Below are 25563 nucleotides of genomic sequence, written 5' to 3'. Positions count from 1 at the left end.
GACGACCTTGACGTTATACAACTCTCCACTGGTACCCTGCAAAGTGTAGTAATCTTTATCAGCCTTATATATCGGGTCTTCTGGGTGATCTACATCATCTTGAATGCCTACCAGCCTCACGTTCATAACCTTTCAAGAGTGAGGGTTTTCTTGGAAGCATATATAGGCTTCTTCAGGACTTCTTGAGGCTGTCTATATAAACTACACAGGCGATTGATTCCCTTCACCTGCGTCTGAACTTTGATTTTCCAATGACTGGTTTCTTGACCACAGCATCCTCATCCACATCCTTCTTCTTTACCACCCCTGCCTTCTTGACTATAGGTCCGTTTTCCTCCTCTGCAATCCTCCGGTCCTCATTCGCCTTGTCGACCGCCATCTGCGCCTCCAACTCAGCTTTCCTGTTAAACTCGGTCTCCATGATACGTTTGTCCCTGGCAGAGTAGCCTTTTTCCTTGATACTATAAAAGACAGCACCCATGTCTGCCAGCCAATGCGGATCAACAGAAGTTACACACGACATGTACTCTTTGCTCGTGAGAATCAACTCATGATACACGACGTAATCAGGCAAGTAACCCAAGCCATACAGAGCAGAAGTAGGATGAAGCTGAATAGTAACACTGGTACGAAGGTTAATGTACTCGCCTATACCCTTCACCTTGGCAGCTTGGTGGTAGTAGCCCGAGCAAATGCATTTACGAATAACGTCCCAGTCGGTACCGCAGGAGACGAGCTTCATCTTCTGCTTGGACATGATGTCGTAGATCTGATCGCGGATTTCCTTGGCACGACGTAGCGCTTTCGGATGCAAGAAATGGCGGACACACCAGCCATCGGAGTAGCCGTTGACTTTCCACTGTGTGTAGACGTGAAGCAGGGTGAGGTGATCGGACTCTGGGACAAAAAACTTCTCGCGCGCAGCGTCTGATTCTTCCTGACGTTCTTTGGGACGGTAGAACACCGAAGGGACGGAGAGCATGGCAACGATCGTGAGCATTTCTTCGCTGCATTCGTATTCCGTGGCTGTGATGATGAGTTTGGCGAGAGACGGATCCATGGGGAAGGCTGTCATGGTGCGGCCGAGGTCGGTGAGATTGCCGATGTTGTCCAAGGCACCGAGAGCCCATAGATCGAATAGCGAGGTTGTTATGGTGTCTTGGGGTGGCGGGTCCATGAAGTCGAAGTCTAGTAGGTCGCGGACGCCAAGTGATTTGAGAAGCAGGACGGTGTTGGCGAGGTTTGTTCGTTGGATTTCTGGGATGGTTTGAATGTAGAATTCGTCTCGGAAGGCTCGCTCGGTATATAGATGGAAGCACTTTCCTGGCCCGGTACGTCCAGCGCGTCCAGCACGCTGAGAGGCGTTGGCCTGCGAAATGGGGGTAATCTGAAGTGTGTCCATGCCCATCTTTGGATTGTAGACTTTGAGCTTGGAAAATCCGGCGTCTACTACGTACATGATGCCATCCACTGTCAAACTAGTCTCTGCAATGTTGGTAGCCACAATGACCTTGCGTACACCTGGTGCTGCTCTGTCGAAGATCTTTGCTTGCAGATCAGCAGGCATCTGACTGTAGATGGGGAGAATGCTAAGTTTTGGCGGATCGTTGAGAAGCTTGAGCCTTTCAGCTACAAGCTCACATGTGATTTCAATGTCTTCCTGGCCCGTCATGAAAACGAGGATGTCGCCAGGTCCCTGGGAGACATGTATGGCAAGAACCTGTTTGACCGCAGCGTCGACATAGTCGTCGCATGGCGATCGCGAATATTGAATGTCAACGGGGAATGTTCGCCCTGGAATTATAAATTCGGGAGCTCCTCCGTAGAAGCGCGAGAAGCGTTCTGAGTTCATAGTAGCTGATGTGACGATCAACTTCAGGTCTCTTCTCCGCGCCAGCACCTTCTTGAGCAGACCCATCAACACATCGGTGTTCAAAGCTCTCTCGTGCGCCTCGTCCATAATGATACAGGAGTATTTGTCCAGGTCTGGTTCTACCAGCGACTCTCGGAGCAACACACCATCCGTCATGTATTTGATCTTAGTCTCCTTGCTGGTGCAGTCCTCGAAACGAATGGCATATCCGACCTGACCACCCAACTTGACCTCCATCTCTTCGCTGACGCGCTTTGCAACACTCATAGCTGCAACGCGACGAGGTTGTGTACACCCGATAAGTCCTTGCTTTGCGTAGCCATCCTCAAACAGGAACTGGGTCAGTTGAGTCGTCTTTCCCGAGCCCGTCTGACCGACGACGATGACGACTTGGTTGTCTCGAATGACGCGCAGGAGATCTTCGCGGACTGCAAAGGCGGGAAGGTATTGTCTCTGCTCCCGTAGTGTTTTGCTCTTACTGAAAGCGCTCGCACCCTCTTGCTTGCTAAGATGTTGAGCAAACTTGCTACCGCCCTGCTTCTCCTCGTCTTCCGGTCCTGGGGCGGCACTATCCGTGTCTTCCTCCTTGACGCCCATGATGTTTCCTAGTGTGGTTCCCTTGGCACTTGTCGCCTCCTGGGTCTGTTTGGCACGCTCTTTCTGCTGCCGTTTCTCCTTCACAACACGACTGCCGCGCCTACTGAAGACAGCCATGTCGCTCTGTGGATCGCGAACTGCTGGAACAGGATCGATTTGCTTTGTGAAGACGGTTTTGCCGTCCAGGAACGGGGGCTTCAGATCGTGGACAAGGATATGGACGCGCATGGCATCCTCGTCGTCGTTGAAGTCGTCGTCAAACGTCCTTCTTTGGGCGACTCCAGACTGCAGCATGCGGTTCGTCTCCCAAGCGTCCACGTCCTTCTGCTTTTGTTGCGCCCTCATGCTGGCCCGGTTGTTCAGTTTCTTCTCGGTGAGAGCAGCCTCTCGTTGGGCATCGAGCCATGTGCTCTCAGCACCACCAAACGGGTTGTGGGTGTCGTCTCCGAACGTGTGTCCATTCTCTTCGCCGCCGTACCAGTCGCGATCCAGGGCCATGGAATCAAAGTCTTCGACCAGCGGCTCTGGGCCGTCGAAGGATTTCTGCGACGGGTCTGCGCCATTGTCCTGCGACTTGGGCGGGTGCGCCCTGGAGGATGCTGGGTGATTCGGCTTGCGGAACTTGGGGCGGGGCGCGATGGAGTACTCCTCGGGGTCGAGCTTGCGCCGCTTTGGGCTGTGGCCGCGTTCCATGGTGTGCTGTAGAGGGGGCGGTGTGGCGCGTTGTTGTGGTTGGAAAGTCGGCATGTCCAGAAAGTTGATGCTCGGAGGTCCGCAGTATCGATAGGCGGGCCAGGAGCTTCGGCCAATCGTTGCGGGGCGCCCAAAATTATTTCCAACTTTTGAAAAAGTTCCCCACGCGCCTTGCACTTGCGCCCTCACTGCGCATTTCACTTCACACCACCAGCGCAATGTCTATGATTACGACGACAACATGGGTGCCGCGTGGCTTTGCGGCGCCCTTCCCCTCAAGATACCATTTCGACGAGGACGAATACGAGCGCATCTCCAAGCTGGCCAACCTGCAACTCGAGGACGCCAAGGAGGAGCTCGAGGAGGCCCAGGCTGAGGAGAAGGTCAAGAACGGCACCTCGTCCAAGGCGTCCAAGAAGGATGATGGGTGCGTGCGCCCGAAAAATCTATTTCTTCCATGCTGACAAGTCTCGAGGGACGATGATGACGACCTCAAGGAATACGACCTCGAGCACTACGACGACGATGTTGCCGAAGACCAGGGCGACACCATGGCCATGTTCGGAAACGCAAAGAACCTAGTCTTCCACGAGAACGACGAGGACGATCCGTACATCACCATGCAGGGCGGAGAGGAAGAGGACGAAGAAGATCGCGAAGAGCTTCAAATCTTGGCTACAGACAACCTAGTTTTGGCTGGTCGCATAGAGGACGAAGTCGCCCATCTCGAAGTCTATGTATACGAGGACGAGGATGACAATCTCTACGTGCACCACGACATCATGCTGCCTGCCATCCCGCTTGCCGTCGAATGGTTAGATCTGCCTGTGGGCAAGTCTATAGGCACGAGTGAAGGCAGGGGCAACTACGTGGCGATTGGAACCATGGACCCCGATATCGAGATCTGGAACCTGGACGTGGTAGACAGCATGTATCCAGACGCAGTACTGGGACAAGGCGCCGAGGACAAGGCGGACAAGCCTAAAAAGAAGAAGAAGAAGTCGAAGAAGGCCAACGACGAGTTCCACGTCGACTCGGTCCTCTCACTTGCAGCAAACCGACAACATCGGAATTTCCTCGCTTCTTCATCCGCAGACAAGACCATCAAGCTGTGGGACCTGAACACGACAAAGTGTGCCAAGTCATACACGTACCACACGGATAAGGTCTGCTCCGTAGCCTGGCATCCCGTCGAGGCCACTGCACTGCTTAGTGGTAGCTACGACAGAACTGTTGTGGCAGCCGACGTGCGTGCACCCGACGCAAAGGCGCCACGATGGGGTGTTGAGAGTGATGTCGAGACTGTGCGGTGGAATCCTCACGACCCCAACTACTTCTACGTAAGTCTTGTAACACGAGTTCCATCACGTCGTACTGACAATCCCAGGTCTCTACTGAGAATGGTATGATACACTACCACGACGTTCGCAATGCGCCAAAAGACCCCTCTGCCTCAAAGCCGGTATGGGTATTGCAAGCACATGACGAATCCATCTCTTCATTCGACATCAACCCAGTGATACCCGGCTACCTGGTCACAGGCTCAACAGACAAGCAAGTAAAACTGTGGAACATCCAGGACAACGGACCAAGCATGGTTGTTTCACGGGATCTTGGTGTTGGGCGCGTCTTCTCAACATCCTTTGCACCCGACAAAGAAGTCGGTTTCCGGCTGGCAGTCGCAGGAAGCAAAGGTGCAGTACAGATCTGGGACACGAGCACCAACGCAGCCGTACGTGCAGCCTTTGCCAGCAAGGTGCCTGCGATTAGAGGAGATGGCAAGGAGAGGCTCGTGGGTCTTGAGGAGCAGGACACAGACTCTGATAGTGAGGAAGGCGAGAGCGACGACGAGGGCGAGGAGGAGGGTGCCGAGAAGGGCTGGGAGTCGATGGAGGAGTAGACGATGATACCCTGGGCATATAGGACCTACAAAACGTGGCGAATGTACCAAGATCTGATACCATTTGCACCATTACCTACATGTTGCACAATCAAACTATTTGTGAAGCTTGACCCCGCAACGCTCGAGAGACCCTTGTACGGTGGTGTTTCGCGGGTCGCATTCGCGAGTCAGGTCCCGCACGCGTTTCAAAAATTGCCCGACGACCTGGACAGCTCGCCCTTGCTTTTCAGCTCCTTTCATCTCATCTGAATCGGGTAGCCTCATCGTGTCGCAACACGATTCATCATTGAACGTTGTAATGACATCACCATCACCACGAGCAACAGTAAACGATAAACTCAAATTCGTTTTCAGTGCCAGCGCCCGAGCGTGACGAAGCAAAGTGAACGAGCGGGCGAACTCACACCACGCAGCCGACAAGCGACCGGCTGATCTGCCTGCGTTTGCAGCTTAGGGCACCAACATCTCCACAATGTGGACCCGACGACGACGCTGCTTCAGAGTCTCGATCTCGCAAGATGACGGCGAGATCGTCATTCCCAAGGTTCCCTCGTCTCGGCCCTTATCAGTTTCGAAACCACCAAGGCCACGCGAGGCAGAAACCTCGGAGGGTCAAAACCATCATCATGCCATCGGTCCCTTTGATGACTACTGTCATTCGTGCGTCCCTGAGGTACGATTGTGGCACCGAGTGAGAGGTCTGCTTTTGGCGCCTCTGCACAAGGTTCGAGAGTGCCAGGTGACCGGATTAGGAGCGGGTTGACAGATTGCGCCGTCGCCAACACAACCACGGTACCGTTTTCGCTGGCATCGGAGCTTATCCATATCCCATGCTATGCGTGGTGAGCTGTCTAGGCAGAATGACAACTGTGCCACCGGCCTTCGACTGCAATTTTTATTCACCTATCCGCCATGCACCCAAATCATCTCACATGTCAATGCCGTGCGACAAGATAGGGAAAGCCCTTCATTCAGCTCGGTAGTGGATCTCTGATTGTGGGCAGCGTTGAAACAGCGGGCCTTTGGAGCCCCAACGAAAGCGTGCGGATCAACTAAACAGGCCAACGAGCCCCGGCTCAATCTGAGACGCATGGGCGGCAGATGCACTCTCTGCGAGGCAATCCCATTCGCCAGCTATAGAAAACATAGTGCCCGCTAAACTTAGCCGGGCTGTGTCGACGCCACTAACTCAGCACCCCAGGAACCAATACACTCTGATTTGCTGCTTTTTGCTTGGTTCTGGCCTTGCCCCGGTCACTCCTACCAATCTTCGAGAGACATGTCGACGCGGCTTGGTTAGCCTGCCGCCCCGGGGATGCTGGTTTTTCAACCCATTCAGTCGCTCTATCGCGCGCCCTCTTCTTCAGGCCTTCTCCCTTCCTTTGCCTTACGCGCTCGTTGCCTTCCACAGCAGCTATCACTCCCTCATTTCGCGGCCCGGTGTTCGCTCCTTACGACACAGCTGGTCTCTACACTCTTTGACAGACTATCCTTCTTCATATCCACGATTCATTCTTCACTTCATCACTACGCGCCCCAGAGCCAACATTAAGAAAACCCAAAAGACCATCAAAGGAACCCAAGGACTCGATCGGAACCTTGGAATCAACTGCGCCGGACCCCAAGCCAACATCTTAGCGTCATCCGTACAACAGATACAACTCCCAAGTCCAGTGCACTGTTACACTGATAAGGTCACGCGTCTCGAATACACCACCGAAAGCACAGCGTGATCTTTTCCAGATTCTTTCTAGATTAACGTAGCAAACGCATTAGTGCTACTCTAGCTCGCGACTGTTTGGACCTCGTGCCAGCACCAAGCGCAATCTACATCCGGCAATACCCCGCATATCTGCAGCTCACCTAGATAGCGACCAACTACAGTCACCGCCTGAATTACCGGCCCCAGGACCGACAGTTGGACCCTTATTTGCAATATCGCACCTCTGCTTTGAATTAATCCATCAATATGTCTCTCGCTCGTGCCATGACTAGGCGCATTAAGCGGACTGACGACCCGAAAGAGTCTCCGGTATCACCAACTCGTAGCCAGAGTGTCAAAGCCCCCAACAACTTTGACCGTACGAAAATATCCCTTCCTATCGCCCTGGTATCCACTACCAACATGCTTTCGTACAACGCCCCCGATATCTCGACCCTAAGGAATGTTTCTTCATCAACCTCTCTGAGCCACTCTTCGGCAGACGACTCGGACCACAGTGTGTCAACACGCTCCCGAGCCTCTTCCCATGGATCAAGGGACACTGCCCTTACGGATGCCTCTTCCGTGGAGTCTTCACCCAGCTCGCCTGCGCCCAACCACCTTTCTGGCTACTTTTCCTCCGCTGGCAAGCAACTCAAGAAGTCTGCGTCAACCACCAGTCTCAAGCAAGTCAAGGAGGAGCCAGTAGAGGCTGTGCCTGCTATTCCTCAAAGGGCTCTTTCGCACAGCAAACGTGCACACGAGCGACTGGCGCACAAGCGATCTCTCCAGAACGTCGGTACTCGTGGCAGTGTGAACTCGCGTGGAAGCGTTGGTTCTGCACGTCACTCTCGCGAGCAGCGATCTTCACTTGACATGTTCAAAGGCACGATTGAAGAAGAGAGTCACCCCTTTGGCCGCGAACTGGAGCAACTCAACGAGGTTGTTGAGGAATTCGGTGGCGTAGTACGAGATGCAGAGGCCGAGGCTGACCTTTCGGTTATGCGCTCAAAGAACCTCGCGTCCTTCTGTGCTGCCGACTACCTCTCAGAGATCCGACCACTTTTCAGCCATCGGTTCGGCGTCCCGCACCAAGCTCCTCCCATGGCTTGGATCTGAGAAGTTTCTTTACTGTGCTTCCTGGACGGCCTCTTTTGCTCTCGGCACTATACCTTAGACGATGTCTTACGCTCTCGCTTCCGTGTACATACTTGCGGACTTTGATCCCACCACTCCTTGGTCTAATTCTAGTTTTTCTTTGTCTCATATTTGATCTGCTGGCATGGTTGGAAGGAACACACTAAGGCGTTCCGGAATACCAGCGTCAAGCTTGGGCACTAATCCCACACTATCTCTAACGAATCTTTCACGTTTGTCTTGTACGATGTTATTGAGGCGGTCAGCCGCAGGCGGAATCGGAGGAACACGATGCATGCGTCTGGGTCTGCTGGACGTGGTGGTTACACTGCGTTCATGTCTGACTCAGACGACCATGCTTCGGAATCAAAATGTATACATACACCTATCCATCCCTTGTGCACTTGATTGTGTTTGCCTAATCGGTGATGTCCTTCCGCTATCTTGTTATCATACACTGTCCATGGGACGTGCTGGATCCGGAAGGTGCCATTTGAAGTATGGCACCTGCCAAAATCACAGTAGCGATAGCCACATGTGAGACTCAAACACAGGCAACAACGACGAAGCATGGGATGGCGTTTATGCACCATGCATCGCGCTCCCGAGATCGAGCACACTGCGGGAGGCAGGCATGGAGACAAGGATGGCTCTAGCGTGATCCGGAATCGGCGAAACACCTCGGCATCCTTCCCTTTGCATCTCAAACTTTTGACCAGTACAACGAAGGAGAGATCCAATTGAAAGCCACGCCCACACATACACACACGGCCAAGATGATATGTCGAACCTGTCTCCGGGCCGCCTCGCGCGCACAAACAGCCCCATTCCCACGCCCACAACAGGCCTCACGCTTCCTCACCACCACAACGCCCCTCCGCAACGCAACACCAATCTCCGCAAGCACCGCAACGCAATCCGCAGGTCGCCAAGGCGACTCGACATCCTCGCACACACCGCCAACCGCAACTTCTACATCCGCCGCACAGCCTTTTAGCGAGCCGTTAACGCCAGCTGCGAGTCCGGATCTCAAGGCTACGGCTGCGGAGGCTGCAAAGAAGAAGGCTGCGCCGCTGGTAAAGAGCAGTATACCGGCTGGACAACCACTCAAGGGATTGAATTTCTTGAAAGATAGACAGGACCCTGTTGCGTTGGCTGATGACGAATACCCGAGTTGGCTGTGGACGATATTGGACCGACAGGAGAAGAAGGCCGAGGCTGGAGCGGGAGATTTGTTCTGTACGTCTTCTCTTGGATCTGCTTACCCGTATCTATATTATGCCGAAGGACCGACTTTGCTAACTAGCGTACAGCGAAATCAAAGAAACAACGTCGTTTAGCTGCGAAGCGCCTCCGTAAGGAACAAGCCATGAACCCGGAGATGATGGTACCAAAAGTGCCGTTGTACGAGCAAACTATTGATTTACCGGCTGGAGACGGTAGTCTGGAGGGGTCGATCAAGGCGCAGGATGCGCGAGAGGAGTTGACAAAGGCGATGAGGAATAAGAGGAGAGCTACCATCAAGGAGGCTAACTTCCTGAAGGCCATGGGATAGACGTTGAATTGGAAACAGCTTTGGTAGTAGAAGAGCGCGAAGATATGCTGTGTGTGTATGTGGACACTGGGCAGCACGTCTGTAAAGACTTGTACAATCACCTGTGGGATTAGACATGTTCACTACGAAAGTGAACCACGGCCGGTCGGCACGAAGCATTACGTCTGATTCAGTCATTCTCAACAAAGTGTAAACCCTTTCAAATACGATGAATGAGCATTCGCAACGTAGATCTTTACACCGAATAACTACTTTTGACACCCAAATGTTTAAGAGAGAGAGAAAACGCCTCGAAATGCAACCTCATCCACCGACCTACGCAACATCCACAAACCCTCTCTTCTTCCTGTTCTTCTCCTCGTCCAGCTTATCAACATCCTCCCACCTAACCAACTTCGCCTCATCCACCCTCTCCCCCACAAATCTCAACGCCGCAACATTGAACCCAATCAAATCCTTGTTACCCACCAGCGTCTTCCTGAGGTCACTTCGCATAAGCTCAAGCACCGTCTTGAGTTCTCTGCTGGCAACAATTTGCTTCTGGTGCGTTTTGAGCATGAAGAAGAGGACGCGGCAAGTCAGTGTTACGTTCCACTGTTTGCGCACCCAAATAGCCAGGAAAGTGAAGAGAGCGGGTAGAGATGAGAAGGGTAGAACGAGCAACGCGTCGTGCAGCTGAGCAGCAGGAATTTTGGACATGGTGTTGAGGACGTGTCGTTCAGCGGATATATTGCCTAGAGCAAGAAACAGGGGGTTACGCTGTGGCGGGGCGATTTTGGGATTGGTTTTGCGTTGGGTTTCCCAGTCTCGGACAACGTCTAGGTCGGCGATGCCCAGGTCGAGGGCTTCTTGGATTCGTTCTCCGGCTGTGAGGGTGGTGATCGTTTGTTTGCTGGCGTCGACTGCCTCGGCGCGTTCGCCAGTCATGTCCTCATCGTCTTCGAGGTTGGTGGCTAGTGTCTTTTCGTACATTTCTTCTAGCTCCCGTTCGCGTTCTTCTTCGAGGAAGATGGGCTCTTCAGACCGGGTCCAGATGCGTATGCTCTTGTCGTGGCTCGCTGTGACGATGAAATCGCCTGTTCGAGCGACAGTCATGGCCCAGATTTCACCGTGATGACCCTTGAACTTCTGGATTTGTTGGAACTTGTCGCCGTCCCAGCTCTTGATTGTGCGGTCCTTGGAGGCACTGAAGAAGATGTGGCGTTCGTCGTTATCGACAGGGTGGGGGATGAAGGATATTTGCATGATACTGTCTTCGTGACCAAAGAGCGCTTTGTGACAATCGCCAAAGTCGAGACCCCAGATACGGACGTTCTTGTCCGCGGAACAGGTCGCGATGAGTTTGCTGTCGCTGGAGATCGACATGTTGAGCACAGGCAGCTTGTGGCCATAGAGGTTGAGGAAGAGCTTCAGCGAGTCGACGAAAAAGACCTTGACAGTGTTGTCGAGCGTTGCTACGGCGAGGAGTTTAGAGTCGGGCGAAACTTGCACGCTCAGAACATCATCGTTGACCTTCAGTATGCGCGACTCGACGAGCTTGAGGCGAGGTGTCGTGCGTTTCGTTCCTGGAATCTCTTCTTGGACGATCTCGAAGTTCCAGAACTTGATGGACTTGTCGGCGCTGCCAGTGATGAGAGATTTTCCGTCAGGGTGTACCTGCATAGTCCAAACGGCTCCTTCGTGTGCGTCGATTTTGTCTAGTAACGTGGATGCCGCTATGTCGTACAGCTCAATGTCTCCGTCTTTCGTTCCGACAACAACAATCTTGTCACCAGGCAAGAAAGCGCAGCAAAGTGCATAGCCACATTCAAGGGTACGCAAGCAATTTTGCGTCTTGACGTTCCAGATCTTGAGTCCACCACTCGACGCGGATGCCAGCATGCGATCATCGGAGCTGAGTGCGAGCGCCCGTACATCGTTTCTGTGACCAGAGAGTTCGACGGATAGTGTGCGGCTGTACTCGGGTGCTTCCTCGCTCTTTGTCTTGCTTCGTTGGGGTATCTCGTAAACGTCAATAAGGTTGTTGTTGGTACCGATCAGTAGCTGCAGCTTCTTCGTTCCTTTGATGTGCATCCATGCGACCGATCTTACTTTTCCAGCTGTCCGTACGGTAACGTAAGGTACGAAGACCTCGCCTATCTCAGCATCGGCGGCGTTGACCTTGTCGTCAGCATCAGCGTCGTCGTCCCCGTTCGTCTCAGTCTTGGCCTTCTCCCGCCTTCTCTTCCTCTTCCTGATTAAGCTTTTCCGGACTTCTTCTGGTGTCTTAATCCGCCATATCTCAACAGCCTTCTCTGCGCCATGTACGGCAATGTAATCAGCCTTGGCGTAGAAAGAGATGCCTTGTGTCCTATCCTTGCCTGTCCGGTATAGTATGCCTCTGGGTGTGAGAAATTCTTGTTCTGTTCCTTCGCCAATAGTTGAGCCTGCTCTTCGAAGGCCCGGCAGGTCAATAGCCCACACTTTGAGCTCGCCGTCGTTGCCTGCCGTTATGCAACCGCTGCCATCGGGCGAAACGCCGAGTGCCCAGCATTCTCCGTTGGTTTGTGCAATATGGGTCTCGATGCAGTGTTGAGTGGTAACATCCCAAATCTTGATCAAAGCGTCCTTGCTGGTAGATAGTAAGAAGGCTTGGTCTGCGTCCGTGTCCATCTCTTCGTCATCTGCGCCATCTTCTTGCGAAGCACTGCTGGGGTGGAGGAACTGTAGACCAGTAATTTGGCCCTTGTGCCCTCTCAGCTTGAACAAGCCGGTTTCCGACACCAGGTCCCAAACCACAATATCCGTATCCTTGGAACCACTCGCCAGGCGTACCCCACTTTGGTCAAAAGTCAAGACGGTAACTGCAGATTTGTGTCCATTGAAACTGATGATGACGGTCGACGTTCGCGCATCCCAAATGCGTATGCTTCCGTCGGCGTAACCCACGGCAAAGACATCTGGATCGACTTCGCTCCGGCAAATGACGGTTACTTCCTCGGTACAGGTATTGTCGCGCCATCTGCTCATGAGTTCACCCTTCTTTACATCCCAACATAGCACTTCTTCGTTGGCGGCGGCGTATGCGCGTCCGGCGCCTGCGGATCGACTCGAACCGGGCTGGGTGAGGCCTTCTGGGGTCCAAATGATGTTGGAAGTGGCAGTCGCGACCACGCCAAAGGCATCGGTCTGCTCATATTTGCTACATGGCAGTCAGTACGAGCTCTGTTCCATTTGCGCTGCATGTGCGCATTACCTGTAGGATTTGACCATTTTGCGCCGCCTCTAGAAAAAAATCGGATATCGCGTGACGGGAGTATTGGAAGAAGCTCAGAAGCAGTGTCTTCAGGTCATTGCGCTCCGTATACAAGGTTCACGGGTATGCGCCACTGGTAACGGTCGGGTTGGGAGTTGGTTACTTTCTCGAAACTTTTTAGACAAGGGCCAACCCCACGAATTGCGCTAGGCCCACCTTCCAGCATCACAGCACACCTCCGTCCTCCGCATCACCGCCCTCGATAGCTGCCCGCCCGACCAAGCCAACCCGCCTACCAGAAGCTGAACCACCAACATGCTTCTTCTCGACTACCAAAACGTGCTTATCGAGTCCCTACTCAGGGAACGAATCAATGGGTGCGCAATACCCCGCTGCCTTCCGCTCCGCAGCAGCAGCAGCCAGGTAGCTAACAGCACATAGAGGAGCTACCGCCAACATTGACCAGGTCGTCTCCGACTTTGACGGCGTCACCTTCCACATCTCGACACCGGAGAGCAAGACAAAGATACTAGTGTCGTTGCACATCAAGTGCTTCAAGGAGCTGGTCCAGTATGGCGCGCAGGCAGTGCTGGAGCGAGAGTATGGGCCTTACATCGTGGAGCCCGAGTCTGGCTACGACTTCTCGGTGCTGGTCGACTTGGAGAACCTACCGGAAGAGCAGGGTACGGTGCATGCCCAGACTGGTGAAGCAAGATGCTGACCTTGTGCAGAGGCCAAAGAAGACCTGGTCCGACGTGTGTCCCTCCTAAAGCGGAACGCCATGGCTGCACCCTTCGAGCAGGCCTTTGACGAATTCCATGAATTGCAGGAAGAAGCTTCCAAATACACATCTGAGTCGGCGCCGCAGGGTGTAGCAGAAGGAGGTGCCGTGCGCGCGATCCACTACAGAGAGGAGGAGGCCATCTACATCAAGGCCAGCCACGACCGTGTCACTGTCATCTTCTCCACTGTGTTCCGGGAAGAGACAGACAGGATATTCGGAAAGGTGTTCCTCCAGGAGTTCGTCGACGCCAGACGGAGAGCTATTCAGAACGCACCACAAGTACTCTTCAGGAACGACCCACCCCTAGAGCTGCAAGGTATCCCAGGAGTCGACAACTCTGGCTCAGCTGAGATCGGCTACATCACATTTGGTACGCATTCCAAGCCCACTTGCTGTACTCCCGGCTAACTCTGGCAGTGCTCTTCCCTCGCCATCTTGCCAAGCAACGGCGCGAGGATGTTATCTCGCATATCCAAACCTTCCGAGACTACTTTCACTACCACATCAAGGCTTCAAAGGCCTTCATCCACACAAGGATGCGCAAGCGGACTGCAGACTTCCTCCAAGGTATTCTACACCGTCTTACTTGTGTCATATTTGTGCTGACAAAATATAGTTCTTCGCAGAGCCCGACCCGAGGCAGAGGAGAAGGAGCGCAAGACAGCCAGCGGTCGTACTTTCAAGGTTCAAGCATAGACAAGGTCAAGCAGTTGTTTCCAAACATGACGTGCGTGGGTCTAGTCATTCGAAGAGAGTCATTTGTGTCCGGCGTGAGGTCTAGTATCGCTGAGTGCAGACCATGTAGATAGCGATTGAAACCTGCCTTAAATGCAGGCAAGAGCAAACCATTCATCATATCTTCACCTACTTGTTCCGTGTACAACACATGCCAACTATGCCATGCGGGGACTAGCGTGAGTCGCGACTGCCACTTTGGACGCGTCCCCTCGAACTCACCCAACTTGCGCCAAACAAGCGATACCGCTCTTACGCACTCAACCGCCATGTCTGAAGGAACACGGCCCAAGTACGACAATCTCCCAGGCATTGACACCGCCCCGGACATATACGAGACGCCCGAACTCGCCGAAGACGTGTCTACAATACAAGCCTCCACCGCTGTTTCCGAATCCGATGGGGAAGGCGACGATGACGACCCCAGGGACTCAGCAGTCCGTCACCAACGGCTCCAGCCAGACCAAGCCCGCAGCCGCTTCCAGCCCTCACGAATAGACGCCCGCGGGGTCGATTTCTCAGACAACATCACCGCACAACGCCAATCCTACCGCACATCGACACAGCGCCAGCGACGGCGAGGCGAGATAATAGGAGATGATAGCGACGAAGAAGAGGAAAGCTTCGCAAAGAAGCTGTTGCGGATCAAGAGGGAGCTAGCTGGGCTGGAAGAGGAGTACGAGCGCGGGGTGCAGAGCGGGGACAAGTCGAAGATTGAGGAGCAAGACCCCAAGGAGATGATGGAGCTGATAGCGAGCAAAGTCGACACGATATACACAGCACACAAGGGCGGTGCTCGGGGCGCACAGGCGATACTTGATCGGACGGTACAAAAGTTTGAGAGCTACAAGCCCTTTGAACCCAGCCCCAAGATCAGCGATGCCATTGCAAAGAAGCCGCCGCTACCTGGCACCCAGATACAAAAGAGCCAGCTGGAGTTTGTGCTGAACCAAGCGGCCGAGTTTGACAAGCGAATTACTCAGATGGAAAACAATCTGGGCCTAAACGGAAACACAATGCCGGATCTAAGCGACCATACGCCTTTCCCTGTCGCCACTACCCTGACGAGGTTGGAACAGACACTCAGCTTGATTGGAGACGCCTCTGCCAACAATATGGATGCCGTTACACAGAACGTCAAGAAGCTCACAGCAGAAGCGGAGCATCTGAAGGAGGTTCGACAGGAAGCTGCACAAGCTGGTTCGACTTCTGGCGACAACAAGGCTCCCATATATCCAGACCAGGATGCCAAGATCAATGCGCTGTATGGCACCCTGCCTTCTGTTGACAAGCTATCGCCCATTCTGCCTTTGGTCCTAGAGCGTCTGCGCACACTGCGACTCGTGCATACAAGCGCTTGGCAAGCCGATACAGTATTAACAGAGCTAGAAAGCAGGCAGTCGACGCAAGAACAAGAAATCAAAAAGTGGGAGCGCCAACTTGAGGTTCTGGAGAAGAAGATGAAGACAGCCGAGACGGCCATGGTCAACAACGTCAAGACTGTTGGGAATGATGTCAAGATGCTGGAGGAGAAGATGGCTAAGCTGCTTGCAGGAGGCCACGAGGAATAAGATGTGCCGTCGCAGACTGTGGCTTCGTGGTCACCACTGCCACGCGACCTACTCAGCTGTACTGAACTCATGCGGAGATCAACATCACACCAGGCGCTCGTAACAGTCCTGTATCGAGACGCGTAGCGCTTTCGATAAACGTCCCTAGTCGTAGCACGTCGATCGATTTTGAGATACCCAATAGACAGTTGCTATTCATGACCACCTAAACAGATATCCTGTTTGTCTATACTTCTCATCATGTGAAAGCATGACGACCCAAGTTGATCTCCCATGATAGTAAAGTTTAACGCGATCGACGCCACCGGACGTGTGGTCTCCGGGTGTCGACCAACCGGAGTGGCTGGCACTCCGCACATTAGCGAATACCCATCCTACCAGTCGTGACCGAGGTCGTGGACTCTTGATTATAGTTTTGCAAGCACTGCCCGCGATCTGGCTGATCTGTTATCGGTGAACATGAGGAGAAGGCGTCCACGCTGGGCATTAATCTTCGTGGTTATGCTGTAGTGGGCTAGGTGGAGAGATTGTGGTGTGAGGGAGGCGATAGCATCGGCGATGTTCAAAGCTTAATGCCGACTAAATTTATGCTCAAGTTTCCCTTGATTGCTCCTGCGCGACAACTGAACCTTTTCCCCGCAAACCTGAAATTGTCGCTAAATTTCCGCAATGGCTAAGCGCAAGAATGATGCGCCTGCCAATGGCAAGGCGAAAAAGAAGAGAGCTATCTCCGATGACGAAGCGCATAAGAATTTCCGCGACGGTCTCTTCGACGGCAAGGTACTCGAGACATATACGAGCGAGTACGCCGGTTCCCAGCCGTATGTGCCAATCTCCACCTCCTTGAGCTGGATAGCGCTAATTCAAGTCATAGCTACAAGCACGCCGTAATTCACAATCTCGTCGACGATACGCTCCTCCGCAATGTCCGCAACGAAATTCGCGAGCACATCCATTTCACGCCCAAAGAGACAGACATCTACAAAATCCACCAATCTGGCGATCTCGCAAACCTCGATGGTCTCCATGACAGTGCGCTCAAGCGCTTGCCTTCCCTGCTCACCCTCCGCGACTCGCTGTACTCGTCTGCGTTTCGCAAGTATCTGTCTTCGATAACAGGATCTGGGCCGTTGAGCGGCGTGAAGACGGATATGGCAGTGGTAGGTTTCGTAACTCACCATACAAGGAATTGCATTGACCGCAGCGCAGAATGTTTACACACCAGGGTGTCATTTGTTATGCCACGACGACGTCATTGGAAGTCGGCGCGTAAGCTGGATTCTATACTTGCTAGATCCCGATATCCCATGGAAGCCTGAATGGGGAGGCGCATTACGACTGTACCCGACGGAGCATCTTGAAACACCAGAAGGCGACAAAGTTAGGGTACCGCAACCAGACTTTTCGCTGTCGATACCGCCGGCCTGGAATCAGCTCTCTTTCTTCACTGTTCAACCCGGAGAGAGTTTCCACGATGTCGAAGAGGTCTACAGGAGAGGCCTGGAAGAAAAGGCAGAGGAGGATGGTGGACGTATCCGCATGGCCATCAGCGGATGGTTCCACATTCCCCAAGAGGGCGAGGAAGGCTACGAGGAGGGTCTTGAGGAGAAGCTGGCAGAGAAGAGTTCGCTTGCTCAACTGCAAGGAGGCAAGGCAGACATCTTCGATGAGCCAAAATCGCATTGGGTAGACAACCCAGACTGGCAAGAGCAGGCGAAACAGGAGGACGATGAGCTGACTGAGAACGACATCGATTTCTTGATCAAGTTCATGAACCCTAACTATCTGGTACCGGATACAGTAGAGGAGTTGTCCAACATGTTCGGCGACGAGTCTTCTTTAAGACTTGCGCAATTCTTATCCAACAAATTCTCTGCGCGGTTACGGGAGTACCTCGAGTCGAAAGACCACGAGGCGAACCCAAGCTTACCCAACAACCCACACTCAAAAGAGTCGATGGTTGGTGTCGCAAGACCACCGCATAAGCAGCGCTATCTCTATCGGAAAGCAATCCAACCGATACCAACGACACCATATCCCGAGAACGACGGCATGACACCCTACGACGACCTCGTGGACATCCTCTTCCCACACCCAGCGTTCATGAAGTGGATCTCGCTTGTGACTGGTATCACACTGACCAAGAGCAACATCTTTGCGCGCCGTTTCCGAAGAGGTCTCGACTACACCCTCGCGACCGCATACGAAGAAGAAGACCCGCAGCTCGAAGTATGCCTGGGCATCACACCCTCCCGCGGCTGGGGTGATGAAGATGAAGAGCCTGAAGAAGCACCTGAAGAATCCAAGAAAAACGGCAGCAGCAGCAAAAAGAGCAAGAAGAATGGTAAAGCAAAGGAGCCAGAGCCCAAGCCTGAAGAAGAAGTTGGCGGTTACGAGATGTACATGGCTGGCGATGAAGACAACGACCACCCCAATATTCCTACGTCTGAAGCCTCGACCTCCACTGGTGCTGGTCAGCGTCGCAAAGCGAAAGCTGATCCTGCAATCTACAAGTCTGCAGCGGATGATGAGGACGATGGTATTCTGTTCAGCCAGCCAGCTGCGTGGAACAATTTGGCTATTGTATTGAGGGATCGTGGTGTGTTGAGGTTTACCAAATATGTTAGTAAGAGTGCGAAGGGAGATCGATGGGATGTGTGTGCCGAGTATGGTGTTGAATTTGGGGAGGACGAGGATGATGAGGATGATGAGTAGGTACGTGTGTCTGTGGATACGCGCGCTTAACATAACGATACTATGAAACATGCTTGCGTTCTCGGCATGAGACGCGGCGAGATGCGTATTATGCTCCGACCATATTGTCAGAATCCCATGCTTTACTGAGTTACGTAGGGAGGAAGGTTCTATGCTACCAAACGCATGATCAGACGAACAAGCCCGCCTCCACAGGCGCAAACTTGACTTGATCAGCTTGAATCTCCTCCAACAGATCGTTTCCAGGATACTCATCCAAATCCAGATCAATATAACCCCTCGGTGCCCACTTTCTTGCTGAGATGAAAAGTGACCGCCCATTAATACTACCATCGCTCAAGATCCTCAGCAAACACTGCCCTGCATCTTCTGTAGTAGCAAGCTGTACACCCGCCTTCTCCACCGCATCAAAGTCGTCATCCGTCAGGATTTTCGTGCGCACATACCATGGCGAAATCATATTGATGCGAGAACCGTAGTAGTACGCTGTACGACGCAGGGAGTGCATGATACCGCGCATCGCATATTTGGAGGCACTGTATTGGGGTCCGCGTGGACAGTCGAGGTAAGCGGCTCCTGAGCCAATGAGGATCAGACAGGTGTCTGTTTGGGAGGAATTCGGTGATGTGCCGTTTTGGGTCATGAAGTAGTGCATTGCAAGTTTACTGGTGTAGAGCGCGCCATTGAGATTTACGTCGATGATGTCGAGATTTGGCTTCTTGGGCGTCTGGTTGGGACCTGTGGGTGGTCAGCTTGATGTATGAGTCCGACTGAGTTTGCAAGATGGTGGATTTACCTTCGAATGTGAATACATCGTCTGCATGTATGATACCCGCGTTGGCGACTACATAGTCAATTTTCCCAGAGGAAGATAACGAGGCAGCTTCGCTAAACAGCCGAAGTTGGTTGTCCCAGTTTGTTACGTCGCAGTGCACAAAGCGACAGTCTTTGAGTTCAGAAGCGAGCTGCTCTCCTCGGTGGGCATCACGATCTCCGAAGCATACCTTCAATCTGTCTTCCTGTTAGTCGCTCATGGTTTCGTGATGAGAAGAATAATAAGATAGACCTGCCCTGAATTGACCAGTGCTCGAACATAGGCTTCCCCAAGACCATTACCTCCTGTATATTGACTTAGCTATTTCTTCCGATGATTGTAGTTGAAACAGCTGTCGTAATTGCATCAGTAGATTCAAGAGTGATGCGTACCTCCGGTAACGACAGCGGTCTTTCCTACCAGATGACTGGCATCAAAATCAATCGTACAGTCAACGGGCTTCGCAGGTGAAGAGCCAGGCATCTTGGTGAACAGTTCGGAGGGGATTGAATTGAGTGGCAGAACGAGTAGTTGCTTCTTCAAAGACCAACCCTAGCCCCTTTAAAGGCCTACCGCCCATGTGTCAATATAAGCCGGCGTACATACATTTCTCCCAAGTTCAGTCAGCCAGGAACTCATGGAGTTATGGGCTCGGACCATGCACGTAGCTGACAGGTTTAGCAAGACGACCATCCAAATCGCGAAGTACTACTATGACCCGGAGATAGCAACATTTAAACCACCAAGGAAGAGATGTCGGATATGAGGTCATGATTGGCGTTGGGATAGCACAGCAGACTTCGGGGAAGAGCGACCTGCCAAGACGCTAATGCAACCTGCTTACACGCTTAGGCAAACCCCGAATGTGCTGTCTACCATCACCTTCATCCTCAACCGAAAGGTAGTTGTCTGATGTAATTAACACGCTCAGGCGGCAGAATGAAATAGCCATGTCCATTTCATTCACGCTTTCGCACAACTAGCGCAGCTGAGCAAGCACGATGACATACTGCCATCGGGATAACGATCGCCACGGGTACCTAGGTTGTGTACTGGTTTCGGGAGTGCCGCGCGGCATGCACTGCCCGATGGATCCTTCTGTGTACTGGATCTCGAACGGACATAGTACAGGAAGCACTTGGTGTTGCCAATCAACATGGTTTGATCGAGCAGTCAGATCTGAAGGAATCAGGGACAAGAAGACACCAGTTTTATCACCATGCGAGACCCTATGTTACGTCCCGTCTGCCAAAAGAGTAGACAGTGAGCGCCCAACATTAGACATCGCGATCTACGAATCAATAGCAAGTAAGGGTACTAAGTGGAACGCAACCTCAACTTCAACCTTGATAGGGAAGAGAGGTATGTAGCACAGCCTAGTCATCCTTCCATTATCTCCGACCGTTGGCACACTAGCTGAGGACCACAATTCCCAGATAACATCCGAACTCATGGGATCTTGGCTTGACGATGATGTCCTGATTGATTTCGTCATGACAGAAGAGATGTGTATAAGAGAGATGGCTGTAATGTGTCTGCCACAACACTATCACTCACTCCATCCTCGATTTTCATCACAACTCTGTCGGCAACATGGCTTCGAATATTACAGCTATGATGCGCGCAGTCGCACAGTTCGGTCAAGCCCTCAATGTCTCTGTCGTCGACGTACCCGTTCCGACCATCCTCAATGCCACGGATGTCATCGTCAAAATAAACATGACCGCCATCTGCGGGAGCGATATGCACACCTATCACGTGGAATCAGGCTCGCCTGAGCAGCCATACTTTTACGGTCACGAAGCTATCGGCTACATCACAGAGATAGGGGATGCCGTCCAATTTCTGAGCGTGGGTGACTACGTAGTCATTCCAGACAACCTAGACAACGGACACTGGACTCAGGAGCCTGATGTATATGATCCGCCGCTGGGCTTTGGCGGCCTAGTGGGGGAGGTACTTCCTGGTGTGCAAAGTGAGTCTCCCTCAAACCTCTCTTGTTAATCTTCAGAACAATATGCTGACTCGAACAACAGCGGAGTATGCCAGAATCCCGTTCGCCGACAACTCGTTGATCCCAGTCCCTGTCAACGCATCCACAAGTGAATCGACACTCATCGATTATCTGTTCGTTTCCGATATCTTTTCCACTGCTTGGTCTGGTGTCACTTGGTCCGGCTTCACACCGGGAGACTCCGTTGCCGTCTTTGGAGCCGGGCCAGTCGGTCTCCTGGCCGCGTATTCGGCAGTTATTCGTGGTGCTTCGCGCGTCTACAGTGTCGACCACGTGCAAGACCGCTTGGACCTTGCTGCATCCATCGGTGCTATACCAATTAACTACCGCAACTCATCTGCAGTCGATCAGATCATGCAGAGGGAACCTGGAGGTGTCCGGAGAAGCGTTGAGTGTGTAGGCTTCGAAGCTGAGACCGCAGACGGCACGGTTGACTCGTCCATCACCCTACGCGAAATGGTTCAGGTAACGGCACCCGGAGGTGGTATGGGTATCGTCGGTCTGTTCAACGACACATTGAATGACTTCAGTATTGGCACGGCTTATACGAAGCAAATTGCTATCAACGGCGGTATTGTGCTTCCCCTACAGGGTGTTGCATCGGAACTGGTACCTCTCATTACTTCTGGTCGGGCTCATCCTTCGTTTATTGTCAGCAGTATCATTGACATTGAAGATGCGCCAGAATACTACGCGCGATTCAGCAGGCGTGAGGAGACGAAGGTCGTCATAAGGCTTTGATCGGTTCACGGGTGTACACAGGTACATGCAGAGACAATCATTCTGCACTGAACCTCTTCAGAGAGTAAAGTCATTGTTGTATCGTAGTAGTCTCCAGCTATGCTTGTGTAAATGGTTATTACTCTCATCAGTTGCTGCTGTTGTCTGCTACTTAGCTAGCACTATCGCTCCTGCTAACATTTTTGAGTCACTTTCTTCGTGGGAAATGGAATGGTTGGGACAAAGGACCATCGACCGAATCAGCAGATGTTGGCACAAGAATTTGGCCTGATGGGAACGCGACTGGGCCGAAGATGCCCGACATCCACATGCCTAGCGCGTCAGACTGCAACGAGTGCGTCTACGGATGACTACGTGCCTCTTCCATCCTCCCTCAACCTCAACGCCACAATTCAGTCCATGCAGTAATACCTCCTGCTCAACAGCATCGAGTTTGCGTCCGTAAGATGCCTCCGTCCCGTTGCCGAGGTCCAGCCCCACATCTCCCCACATCCATGCCATCTCTCTGGGGAATGACGCGGGGTGGCCAACGACGGCAGATGTTGGGTGGTATGTAAATTGGCGTACCTCCCAAGATCTTGATCAGCAGTCTCAGAAGACGACGCGGAGTAACAAAGAGCAATGTCAGCCGACGAGAATAACCTGCACCATCCTACATTAAGGCGGACCCTGCGTGGTGAACCTTCAGCATCGACAATCCAATTCCGCAACCTCAGATACGCATCAATACCCGCACGATATCAAGAACCGATTCCTGATGATATACTAGAAGTTGGGAAGGACGGAGTCTACGATGCTACCCAGTTCGGTCCATCATGTCCACAATTGCATGGAGCTCAAGCATGGGATTTGACCTTGATCGGAGACGCTGTCTTACCTTGCGGCCATGGTCAAGGGAAAACAGAAAACATGAACGAGTTTGATTGCTTGAATGTGATTGTCACAGTTCCAAAGGGTATTCAGAGCAATGAAAAGAGCAGAAGACGAGGGTTACCAGTATTTGTGTGGGTACATGGAGGTGGTCTCAGCATCGGATCGAACAGCTGGCCACAGTATGATCTACGCCGTTTGGTCGAGCGAGGTGCAGAAACCGACAAACCCTTCATTGGTGTCGCGATGGACTATCGACTGAACATCTTCGGCTTCCTCGCTAGTGACGAGATTGGCGCAGCCGGCAATATGGGCTACAAAGATCAGGTACTAGCTTTCAGATGGGTAAAAAAGCACATTGCTGGGTTCGGAGGGGATCCGAACAACATCACTGCTGCAGGCGAGTCGGCGGGAGCGATATCACTATCGACTCTACTCTGCGCCAATGTCGGGCAAGAGGGACTCTTCGACCGGGTTATCGTCATGAGTGGGGAAGCAACATTGCGTAAATGGAGGAACAGATGGTGGCAACAGAAGATGTACGAGGACCAGTCTACCTATCTTAAATTGGATGTCAAGGACACCGAGAGCAGACAAAAGATCCTGTTGAACACCGATGCGGAACAGTTGGCTCAGAAGCTACCCTTAGCTCAGCATTTCGCTGCGACAGTTGACGGCCAATTCATAACGCGTGAAGTCACGATCGAGACGATAATGGATGGATCAAGCGCTATACATAAGCCAGCCTGGTGCAAAGAATTCGTGATAGGAGACACAGAGCACGATGGGCTCATCGTCATCGGGCGACTCCTTGCTCAACCTGATAGCCATGGGCGCCTTAGGAAGGCATGTCAAACTCATCTGTCACCGGCTGAGACGCACGAACTGCTGAAGGCATATCGTCTCGATGGCGAGTCTCCCAAGAAAGATAAAGAGGACCGCATGTTAATACTTGGATCTGAATTACGCTTCTATCTGCCTGCGTTGGCTGCGTACCGAGGATGGAAAGCTTGCTCACCACCAAGACCTGCTTCACGATACCACTTCCACGTCCCTAACCCAATAGATGGCCCCCACAAAGGCCTTGCAGCTCACGAGCTCGACGTCGCTTATCTCCTGCAGAACTTTGACCCTCACTTCAGTGATAAAGATCGAAAAATAGCACGAGCCATGCAAGACCAGTTCATTAAATATGTTCACGGTGAAGGGTGGGTTGAGGATGGTAAAATGGTAGTATTCGACAAAGACGGTTCAGTTGAAGTAGACGACGATAGATACGACGAGATGTATCGCAGTGGAAGAGGAGCATTACTGGAGAGTATTGGGATGCAAAAGTTATGGCGTGTTGCAGACATGTGGCAAAGTGTGCGTCAGGAAGAAGAGGAACAGTACCTTAGTTCCTCTGGCGATTCAAAGCTATGATGAAAATGCATTTGAGTATGAGCAGCATTTTTCTGATCTCATCATGACTAGTTCACTCCTGTGTATTGGGGTCAAAGCTTACTTACATAGAGAGTATATCTCGTTCTACCGCGTGACGTAGGAAACACTCGCCTATTCACCTGACCCAGGTAACCATATTTCTTCATCATTATCGCACAAACTCCAGTATAAAAAGGGCACTAGGGCTGCATTCCCCTATTCTATTTCCCGTGAGCAACAATTTACTGTAGTTTATCTCTAACACCCTCTCGACATAAAACATGGAACTTCCAAATAGCAAGACGCTTCGCGCAGGGGATCATGTTTCACGAAATTCGCAGGAGGAGGCAGATGCCATGTAAGTGTTGGTCATGACGATTCTGCCCTTCCCATCGGGCCCTTGACTCACCAGCCTAGATTCCTACAGAACCAAGAAGCTTCACCACTGCTGCAACTACCTGGAGAAATCCGCAACAAGATCTACCAATACGCTCTTGGCGGTCATCACATCTATCTGAACGAGCACCAGCCCAGTTTCAAAAGGCTTATTATCCGAGGTGTTGATGGGAAACAAACATCCAAGGGTGACCTCTTCGCACTTGGCTACACTTGCCGACAGACCCACTCGGAGTCTGCAATCTTGCTCTTTAGTCTCAACGAATTCTTTGGCTACTTTTGGTCTAGGTTCGAAGTTCAGAGATGCGAATTGTTCTCGCCGAGCCAGCGCAACGCAGTACGTAACATCAGTGTTACGATATGTTGCTTCAGACACTTCAAGGGCAGTGAGATGATCATCGTTGACACGTTCGGTGGACTGGAGCGGATTACACTGGTGGCTGCTGCAGGTCAAAATAATGTAAACCTGCAAGGTGATGCAGTGAACATTGTCAGAATAAAACGGGAATTATTCCAGCTATTTGGTCGCGAGATGGAAGTTATCTTAAAGACTCGAGATACTTTATACAAGTAGTAAACAAAGGAATCTGGTGCTCTGTTGAACTGGGCTCGGGTCATCCGCCTGGCCATTGTTCACAACGAGACAGAAAGAGGTAATTCTCGGGCAGCTATAGAACAAAAAATGAGATTTGTCACATATGTTACGTCAAACATCCTCAGGTTCTATGCTCCCGCATTCATGCTAGCCTCATTGTACCTATCTAGACACACAACTCAAGCTCTCGGACGCCGTGTTGAGCTTCAAA

At 52.2% G+C, this 25563-nt stretch overlaps 11 protein-coding genes across 11 annotated transcripts; 8 read left to right on the top strand and 3 right to left on the bottom strand.

Annotated features, from left to right (window-relative positions):
• Nucleotides 1–223: 223 nt before the first annotated feature.
• Nucleotides 224–3217, bottom strand: PRP16 (DEAH-box RNA helicase prp16; the record flags this gene model as incomplete). The annotated part of the gene is made up of 1 exon (XM_051731365.1): nt 224–3217. One exon carries the CDS (start codon nt 3215–3217, stop codon nt 224–226), a length of 2994 nt encoding a protein of 997 aa, XP_051588803.1.
• A 164-nt stretch (nt 3218–3381) lies between these two features.
• On the top strand, nt 3382–5063 carry J4E82_005094 (uncharacterized protein; the record flags this gene model as incomplete). The annotated part of the gene is made up of 3 exons (XM_051731364.1): nt 3382–3590; nt 3639–4503; nt 4551–5063. 3 exons carry the CDS (start codon nt 3382–3384, stop codon nt 5061–5063), a joined length of 1587 nt encoding a protein of 528 aa, XP_051588802.1.
• Nucleotides 5064–7035: 1972 nt separating this feature from the next.
• On the top strand, nt 7036–7887 carry J4E82_005093 (uncharacterized protein; the record flags this gene model as incomplete). The annotated part of the gene is made up of 1 exon (XM_051731363.1): nt 7036–7887. The coding sequence occupies one exon, from the start codon at nt 7036–7038 to the stop codon at nt 7885–7887; it is 852 nt and encodes a 283-aa protein (XP_051588801.1).
• Nucleotides 7888–8681: 794 nt separating this feature from the next.
• On the top strand, nt 8682–9460 carry J4E82_005092 (uncharacterized protein; the record flags this gene model as incomplete). Its single annotated transcript, XM_051731362.1, has 2 exons — nt 8682–9144; nt 9219–9460. 2 exons carry the CDS (start codon nt 8682–8684, stop codon nt 9458–9460), a joined length of 705 nt encoding a protein of 234 aa, XP_051588800.1.
• A 315-nt stretch (nt 9461–9775) lies between these two features.
• J4E82_005091 (uncharacterized protein) lies at nt 9776–12712 on the bottom strand (the record flags this gene model as incomplete). The annotated part of the gene is made up of 2 exons (XM_051731361.1): nt 9776–12641; nt 12696–12712. 2 exons carry the CDS (start codon nt 12710–12712, stop codon nt 9776–9778), a joined length of 2883 nt encoding a protein of 960 aa, XP_051588799.1.
• Nucleotides 12713–13010: 298 nt separating this feature from the next.
• J4E82_005090 (uncharacterized protein) lies at nt 13011–14175 on the top strand (the record flags this gene model as incomplete). Its single annotated transcript, XM_051731360.1, has 5 exons — nt 13011–13072; nt 13137–13378; nt 13427–13849; nt 13897–14046; nt 14096–14175. The coding sequence occupies 5 exons, from the start codon at nt 13011–13013 to the stop codon at nt 14173–14175; spliced, it is 957 nt and encodes a 318-aa protein (XP_051588798.1).
• Nucleotides 14176–14483: 308 nt separating this feature from the next.
• Nucleotides 14484–15785, top strand: J4E82_005089 (uncharacterized protein; the record flags this gene model as incomplete). The annotated part of the gene is made up of 1 exon (XM_051731359.1): nt 14484–15785. One exon carries the CDS (start codon nt 14484–14486, stop codon nt 15783–15785), a length of 1302 nt encoding a protein of 433 aa, XP_051588797.1.
• Nucleotides 15786–16454: 669 nt separating this feature from the next.
• J4E82_005088 (uncharacterized protein) lies at nt 16455–18500 on the top strand (the record flags this gene model as incomplete). Its single annotated transcript, XM_051731358.1, has 3 exons — nt 16455–16606; nt 16660–16945; nt 16995–18500. 3 exons carry the CDS (start codon nt 16455–16457, stop codon nt 18498–18500), a joined length of 1944 nt encoding a protein of 647 aa, XP_051588796.1.
• A 169-nt stretch (nt 18501–18669) lies between these two features.
• On the bottom strand, nt 18670–19797 carry J4E82_005087 (uncharacterized protein; the record flags this gene model as incomplete). The annotated part of the gene is made up of 4 exons (XM_051731357.1): nt 18670–19238; nt 19297–19511; nt 19571–19619; nt 19707–19797. 4 exons carry the CDS (start codon nt 19795–19797, stop codon nt 18670–18672), a joined length of 924 nt encoding a protein of 307 aa, XP_051588795.1.
• Nucleotides 19798–20907: 1110 nt separating this feature from the next.
• On the top strand, nt 20908–22069 carry J4E82_005086 (uncharacterized protein; the record flags this gene model as incomplete). The annotated part of the gene is made up of 2 exons (XM_051731356.1): nt 20908–21289; nt 21351–22069. 2 exons carry the CDS (start codon nt 20908–20910, stop codon nt 22067–22069), a joined length of 1101 nt encoding a protein of 366 aa, XP_051588794.1.
• A 621-nt stretch (nt 22070–22690) lies between these two features.
• Nucleotides 22691–25331, top strand: J4E82_005085 (uncharacterized protein; the record flags this gene model as incomplete). Its single annotated transcript, XM_051731355.1, has 4 exons — nt 22691–24304; nt 24483–24591; nt 24677–24719; nt 24779–25331. The coding sequence occupies 4 exons, from the start codon at nt 22691–22693 to the stop codon at nt 25329–25331; spliced, it is 2319 nt and encodes a 772-aa protein (XP_051588793.1).
• Nucleotides 25332–25563: the final 232 nt, after the last annotated feature.

Source organism: Alternaria postmessia (genome assembly GCF_024291825.1).
Source record: "Alternaria postmessia strain BMP 2775 chromosome Unknown scaffold_26, whole genome shotgun sequence".
NCBI classification, from domain to species: domain Eukaryota; kingdom Fungi; phylum Ascomycota; class Dothideomycetes; order Pleosporales; family Pleosporaceae; genus Alternaria; species Alternaria postmessia.
Note: the sequence above shows the minus strand (reverse complement) of the source record. Positions and strands in the feature narration are given on the sequence as shown.